Source organism: Triplophysa dalaica, chromosome 14 (genome assembly GCF_015846415.1).
Source record: "Triplophysa dalaica isolate WHDGS20190420 chromosome 14, ASM1584641v1, whole genome shotgun sequence".
In the NCBI taxonomy this organism is placed as follows: Eukaryota; Metazoa; Chordata; class Actinopteri; order Cypriniformes; family Nemacheilidae; genus Triplophysa; species Triplophysa dalaica.
In genome coordinates, this window is record NC_079555.1 from 15,235,533 (window position 1) to 15,243,814 (window position 8,282).

At 35.4% G+C, this 8,282-nt stretch overlaps 1 protein-coding gene across 3 annotated transcripts in view; it reads left to right on the forward strand.

The window, feature by feature from the left end:
* The window catches only part of dner (delta/notch-like EGF repeat containing), a 30,093-nt gene extending 24,975 nt beyond the window's left edge, over nucleotides 1-5,118 (forward strand). For all 3 annotated transcript variants that reach the window (XM_056766482.1, XM_056766483.1, XM_056766481.1), the window contains 5 exons: nucleotides 1,032-1,154; nucleotides 1,262-1,375; nucleotides 1,518-1,649; nucleotides 3,367-3,613; nucleotides 4,335-5,118. In XM_056766482.1, the coding sequence (XP_056622460.1) occupies nucleotides 1,032-1,154; nucleotides 1,262-1,375; nucleotides 1,518-1,649; nucleotides 3,367-3,613; nucleotides 4,335-4,446 (728 nt within the window). In that variant the 3' untranslated portion in view covers nucleotides 4,447-5,118. The remainder of the gene's footprint in view (nucleotides 1-1,031; nucleotides 1,155-1,261; nucleotides 1,376-1,517; nucleotides 1,650-3,366; nucleotides 3,614-4,334) is intronic.
* Nucleotides 5,119-8,282: the final 3,164 nt, after the last annotated feature.

Consider the following 8,282-nt stretch of genomic DNA (forward strand, 5'->3'; position numbering starts at 1 on the left):
GTTCATCATTTTTATTCAGTTCTAAATGTTCTGTTGGCTGTGTTTTGTTAAAACGTTTGTGTAGTGTTAAAAAACTTAAACAGGAAGCGTTGAACCAGTGTTGTTGAATTCGTCTAAAGTAGTCTATAATGTTTATAATAATTTCGGTTTCATTTGCGTGAGTTGATTTTTTCTTAAGAATTTTTGAAAAAATATCTGAAAAAAAAATCCTTGAATAAAACTTAACTGAGATCTCAATGAAGTCTCTATATCTTTAAAAACACAAGCACTTGGCTATATTTTTCTTTGCTGCTGTTCAAACGGAAATATTTTGTTTTTATAGAATACACTCACAAATTAAAATATGTTTATAAATCACAAATATATTTGGAACAAATTATACCCTATACACAGGCACTAATCTACGCGTAGTAAAGGGATAGTGCACCCAAAAAAATATGTCATCATTTACTGACCCTCTTGTCATTTAAAACCATGTATGACTTTCTTTCTTCTGCAGAATATAAAATATATTTTAAAGAATGTTGGTGACCGAACAAAACCTGCCCCCATTGACTTGCCATAGTTTTGTGTCCATTCAATAGAAGTGTATTTTTAGTCACCAACGTGCTTTAAAATACCTTTTTTGTGTTCTGTGCAACACTATCCCTTAATAATCTCTGGTTTTCTCAGTTATCTCCTTTTCACTTCATTTAGTTTTTTATGTACTCCTGTTGTATTTAATGAAAAAAGTCTCAAATGAAACACTGTCCTCTGGTGGACAATATTGAGTTAACCATGTCATTATCCATCCATACTTCTCCAAACCCCTATTGTGCTCTGCAGGGTGGCAGATATTCATGTTTATCATCACAATCTGGAATATGCTAAAAAAAATATTTACTCGTTTTTTTTTGGTGCTGCTTCTTCAGAAATCTTCAAAAATAATGCTTATACATCTTGTTATATTTACCCCTAAAAAAAAAATTCAAACATGCAAATATTCTCTCCCTCTCTCTCTCTCTCTCTCTCTCTGTCTTTCTGTTGTATAGGTTATCATGGTCTGTACTGTGAAGAGGAGTATAATGAATGTTTGTCTGCTCCCTGTCAGAACTACGCCACATGCAGGGATCTTATCAATGCCTACGAGTGCATCTGCGCTCCCCAGTTCACAGGTGCATTTCGCATGCGAAGCCATCCTGGAATTAATGTCAAATTAGTAAACAATGTCACTTTGAATTAAAAACATATCAGTTAACTGAACTCGTGTGGATTTGTTCAGGAAAGCACTGTGAGATATATAAGGACCCCTGTCTGAAACTCAGATGCCAGAATGGTGGACGCTGTGAAAGCAGTGGTAGAAATGCGTCCTGTGTGTGTCCCCCAGGATACATGGGTAAATATTTCAATTTGTGTTTATTTATTTCTTTCATATACTATTTTTAATAAATAATAACCAGTGTATCATGAGGAAGATGGCAATGTTAGGGGTTATGTGCGGTACTGTGTTTTAAACACACCTTTATGTCCCTGTGTAGGCGAGAACTGTGAAGTTGACCTGAATGAATGTGAGAGTAACCCTTGTCACCATGGCGGCACCTGCATCGACCAATCAAATGGCTACACCTGCCACTGCCCACCTGGCTGGGTAGGAGGCAGCTGTGAGATCCGTAAGTTCACCTTTGCCTTTCTGATCTACCTAGAGCAAATCTGTGAGAGTGGGGTAAGAAGAAAATAAAAACGTAAACCAAAAGGGTTTTGAACATAAAATTTTGCTGTAGTTTTTCAGTAGGTTTGCCAGTAGCTTACTGTAGATTGAATTTACAATTTTGTTTTAAACTTACCTAGTTCTTACATTAAGTAGTATTATGTTGTAATTAAGTATACAGTAAGTTACTGGCAGTTATTTTTACACTGTCGAAATCCAACAAATGTTAAAGGAGCGTGGGGTGGAATACAGGTCATGGTCATGTAGGAGATAGATCAAAAGGTCTCTTTGGAGGCTATGCTGCTCAATCACAACCTTCATGTGTGTCAAGGACACCATCATGCTATAACAGGGCAGAGAGCTGTCCCCTGAGGAATGACGTTGTATTACCAATTGAGACAGCTGTGACGCAGTGCCATTATCTTTGTGTAGCTCATCGTGTACTCTCATGCCCCGCCGAACCCCCGGTTGAGAGGCAGGACATCAATGACATGCAGAGAGATGGAGTCATAGCGCCACTCAGAGATAACTCACAACTTCGAGCCCAGTTTCTGCCAAATAAAACTGCAAAAAAACATAAGTCCTATCAGTTTAAGGACCAAGCTTTCGCAGTTTTTTAGGTTGTTTTGTCTTGGACAACTAAACAGCCATTCAAAACACCCTAGCAACTATATAGCAATGCCATAGCAACCACTAAGAGCACCCAGTGACAAAATGTCCGCACACTGAAATCTGCTCCACAACTCTAATAATTAATCAGCAACGTTTCGGCCTTCAGATCTTCATCAGGCACAAGAGAATTATACTGTGTTTCTATTATATATATGTTTTTTTAAAGAAACGGCTTTATATCAAAATCTTCATTTAAACCAAGTTACGATAAAGTATTCAAAGTATAAATCCAAAAACATTCCCGCTGTAACAATATTCTCTCGAAGTCACCACCTTTAACCGGTTTGTTATGTGTAATGTACCACTACAGGGTTGCGATCATCTCCTGTCCTGATATTACTTCGATGTTCACTAATGCAACTAATCTAGAAGTTTTACCAACGTAAGAGAGACCGCAGGGACACCAGATAAGATAAATCACATGCGTAGAAGAGCAAGTAATCGTACTACAAATTAAATGCTACGACCTGTATGTAGATGATTAAAAAAAACTTACATTTATTTTAATAATATCACAGAAGATCTTAGCAACCAAAAAACAATGTCCTGGCAACCACCCAGAAAACTAAATCAACCAGTGAGATGATAATAACTTAATAGATGACCTTTGCAACCGTAAAGCAAAGACCTTGCAACTACCTAGAATACCCTATCAACCTGTGAGAAGCCAATAACTACACAAATGACCTTAGCAACCATATAGTAATGTCCTGGCAACCACACAGAAAACCATATCAACCTGTGAGAAGCTAATAACTACACAGAGGACCTTAGCAACCATATAGCAACAACCATGGCAACTACACAGAATACCCTATAAACCATTGAGATGCTAAAAACAACACAGACGATTTTAGCAACAGATAAGCAACGTCTTGGCAACCACTCAGAATAGCCTAGCATCATGGCAACAATTTAATTACAAACAGGCAAAATCTGTTTGTGATTTATCGTATCCTCAACTTTTTCATCCTTTTTCATTCGTTCTCTCTCTCTCGGTGTGTCAGATTTGCAGTGGAAGATGTCTCAGCCTGTGGACTCATTGACCAATATGCCTCGTCACTCTCTCTACATAATAATAGGGGCTCTGTGCGTTGCCTTTGTCTTGATGCTCATCATCCTCATCGTCGGCATCTGTCGCATCAGTCGGATCGAGTACCAGGGCTCGTCCCGTCATGCCTACCATGAGTTTTACAACTGCCGCAGCATCGACAGTGATTTCAGTAATGCTATCGCTTCCATTCGCCATGCAAGGTTCGTAAGACCTCTTTACAAAACACCATACTTGTACAGGTACAAGTTCATGTATTGTATATGAATGACTACAAACATCAATTCATCTCTAAATTAGATTTGAATGTATTTTGTTTGAACAGTAATAGTTCACCCAATAATCCCAATTTTGTCATTATTTAGACTTATTCTGTTAAACCCTTGTATTTTGATTGTGCTTTTGTTATTGTTATTCACCCAGTGTTCACATGTCTAGTGTACCCAAATATAAATTTATTTATAAAACGAAATGTTCTAGAAAAAGGAAAATACCCGATATGGGTGAAGAAAATACATTTAAGGTCAATGTCTGATTAACATTGAAAAGCTATACCAAAAAACACTACACAAGGGTTACATTTTACTTTATATGTAAAATATTGCAATATTTTGGTTGAGATATTTTAGACTTATGCAAAACAATCAGCAGCCAGGGGTTTGAAAGCTTTTGACTTGCATAATTTTTTGTAAAAGTAGTACACATGACCATACAAATTACATTTCCTCATGTTCAAACTGATGTGTCATTATGCTTTTTTACCAAGTTTAATGGCAAACAGCATTCGTTTTTGAATGTGTTGTATCCATATAGAAGTTGAAGAGTTTTGGCGATATGACAGCGATACATTTTGGGTGAACGTTAAATATGAATCAGACTTTTGAAAATCATGAGACTGTTCCCATGCTTGTGTGTCTGGTACAGGTTTGGAAAGAAATCCAGACCAGCGATGTATGACGCCACTCCTATCAGCTATGAAGACTACAGTCCAGATGACAAGCCCCTCGTCGCACTCATTAAAACAAAAGATTTGTGAAGCAATACACTTTAAACACACACAAACACGTATATACACTATATATATATCACACACAGGCACTGTTCCAGCCTTTGAAATGAGCCAATAATTCAGCATTTATGTCCAGAAAATAATTTAAATCAAAAATCAAAACCCAACATAAAACTTTTGATATATTTTACCATAGTAACACACTGAGCTTTTGGTGCTTTATATCAGTACGATTTTATTCATCAAGCACCTAGAGTGCATCACAGATTTAGTGTAAACCGGAGACAAACGTGTTTTGTTTGCTGACGCAAATATTTTGTGGAATGTGAGTAGATGAATACCAAGCTACATGCCGAGGGATTTCACCAACTAGATCACAAATACGATAGCAGCAGTGCAGCTGTAGAATTAGATATAATAGCTCTCTTCGTACAGTGATATTGTAACTTTATACAGGAGAAAAACAAAAGATAAGATGATGTAGCTTGCCTTAACCGAAGCATGGATAGAATCAATGGTTATCACATTTCTCTTTAACCTTCTGTACATTGTTGTTAACAGTTGATTTCTTATTGTTCCTTGTGGTCTCCTCTGTGTCTGGTGATAGCAAAAGTCTAAATACACCAGTGCTAATGCTTTTATAAGTAATATTCGGTTGTGACATTTCACTGAGTAATAAAATAGGAATTCTGCTCTGTATTTCATAGTTTTTTTGTGGAACTTAACCGATCGGACATCTCTGTTTCAATACATCTGCAAAGCTCCTTAGTTCAAGCTCCAAATGACCTTAGAGAGACGAAAGAATTCAGGACAACCTTATAACAAAAACAGGAAAATAAGATTAAAGTCAGCTAGAGTTCAACAAAGCACGAAAGGCTTATTGTGATTCAAACAGACTTTTAAAGAAATAAAAGTACTTTTTTCATTGGTATCTATTCTATACAGACATGGATGAGCTCAGGAGTATTGGAACATAAGCCGTGTCTCCCGCAGGCTGGTTAAAGCCGGTGTAGTTCTGCCGTGTGCTTCTGGTATTCCAGTTGGTTCCAGCTCTCTCTCTCTTTTTCGTTTCATGCGTCTGGCTGTAGTGCTGTTCATATGTTTTCAGTCTTCCCATCTCCAATCCCCTCTCTCTTATCTGCCATATGTATTCCTATGGTTATCCTATTGCTCAGCATAGACAGGTGGAAGCTGCTCTCTACAGCTGATCTGAGACCAGTTTTGCTCTTTTATTGGTTGAATTAGAGTAACATTTTTTGGCCATCATCAATTGCTTAATCTGTTATGTTTCGAGTTGCTCTGAAACATACAAAATAAATGATGACAAGACAGTGAATTGTCATAGAAAACTATACGACAGCTTTGTGTGACAAACAGACCAAATTGTATGCTGTGAAGTTTGCTTGTATGTGCATGGCCATCAGTTTGTCCTTAGTTATTGTCATTTAATGACTTAAAGGTGCCGTGTGTTATGGTTTCTATTAAAAACAAATGTAATATAATATTCATAACTATTTCTTCAGAGGTGTATAAAGACCTTATATAATGAAGCATTATGTTTTTATCACTTTAGAATGAGCTATTTCTATCTACATATACCGTGGGTCCACTTACATGGAATTTTCACCATGTTGTTTCTACAGTAGCCCTTAACGGACAAACTGCTCTACAGAGTGCGTTTCATAAATACGTAATCTCCTTCAGCAAAAAGTGAAAACGCAATGACATCTTTTACCTGTGTCAGCAACCGTAGTGCTTCGAAAGGTAGGTTGGAGTGAGCCCATTGGTTGCAATTCGAAACCTTACAACTAGATGCCACTAAAATCTTCACATTGCTCCTTTAAACTGGCACGTTTTGATGTTCTGAAGTAAGTCAATGGAAACATTGGTCTGTTTCTTACACAAAAAATTGTGTTTTTTGTAATTTTTGCGCATGATTGTTTAAATCTTGCTTTATCTTTGAAAGATGTTTTTTCAAAAATCTTCCTAGTGATCGACAGAAGAAAATTATACAAGTTTGGAACATGAGGGTGAGTAAATAATGAGAGAATTTGAATATATTAGTAAACTATCCCTTAAGCTACATGGGTCTTAAAAACTGGCCTAGGTCGGTTTTAAAGGGAAGCTTCTTCGCCTAAGCACTGTTTTCGTTAGACAACAATAACACATGTAACACATATAACTCCATTATATGTGGAATGATGTACTAATAAAAGTTAAAGTGAAAACCTGAAGTCTTTCATTGTATATTTCCAATATTATTTGAATAAAAATTGGTGCTGACAATGCCAAGATGAGAGATTCACAACATCTAAAAACTACATGTATACCTTGAACCGTTTGCTGTAATACGCTATGGATATAAACATCTGGCAAATGCATAAATCAATTTTTTTTATATTTCTATATATATAATATAAATCTGGAGTTATAATGTACCCAAAGCAAAGATATAAATATTAACAACATGCGTCACTGCCATTGAAATGAATGGGGAGCAAGGCATCGCTCAATATGGCCGCCCTAGTGAAGAATTGCGCATTATCTAAAGCAATATGAAAAATTATGTTTTTAAGCCCAATTAGGAAACAAACGTTTTGATACAGTTTAAGTGATTATTAAATGTTGTTTTTAAATATGTCGTTTAATCGGGATTGTAGAAATATCAGTATTCCCCATTAACTCTTAAGAATAACTGCTCGAAGGCGCGTTGCAAAGATGGCCGCCGAGTGTCACGACTTCCCTAAACAGAGTCATGGTCATGACAGATATTCCTCAGGCTGAAATATAAAATAATCTTGGTGGTATTTATGGCTCTATGTGGAATGTATTTTTAGAGAGGACTACACGTATCCCGTAACTTCAAATCACTAAGCACAAGATGTTTCAGTACTGTATTTTCCAATGAACAGATGGTAATGTCATTCTCATGCACACACACATTCTTTATCTCTCCCTATTATGCATGTACTCCCCAAACAGAAACTCAAAAACACTTTTAAGGCTCAAGATGAGAAACACACACGCACAGATAAAGACAGTAAGCCTGTGTGAAGGTATGTTTTCCACAGCTGGAATGTCTTTGACTGTCGGCACATGGAATGTCCCCCAGCTGCCTGTGCCCTTATATGGATTTCAAACAGTATCCTGGACCCTTCCCTGACCTTGTGTGGTTTCCAGATGTTCTAAGAGTAAACATCTGTGAATATGGCCGACTGTGGTGACGTAGGCCACTAAGAAGTCAACCCACAAGGAGAAGAGAGAGAGAGAGGATGGGTGGGTTAAAACTCAATATTTGAGTGTTAATTGTACCTTTGTGTCTGAATATAAACAAACAAATATATAATAAAAATAAAGCAAAAATAAAATAAAATAAAGAATAAAACACAATAAAAAGTCAAATAAAATAAAGATTTAAATAATTAATAAACTTTTTAATTAATTAATATATATTAATTATATTAATTTATTTTAATATTAATATTAATCATATCTGTATATTTATTACATATATAAATAAATACATATTTAATTAAAATAAAATAAAATACAACGAAAAGTAAGATAAACTCAAAAAAATCTTTAACTAAAGATTTAATTAATTAACATATATAAAAAAATGAATATATAAATACCTACAAAAAATATAAAACAAAAAGAAAATAATAATAATTAAAAGAAAAGTTAGATAACATAAATAAAGAATGGAATACTTAAGAAAGTAAAAATAAAATAAAATGAAAAATTGAATAATAGACCAAATAAGGCCTGATTAAACCACGAGACAAATAAAAGCATATTTGGATATATTTAACACTTCTGTATATACTGTATGTTTGATATTATTGAATAAAATTAATAAG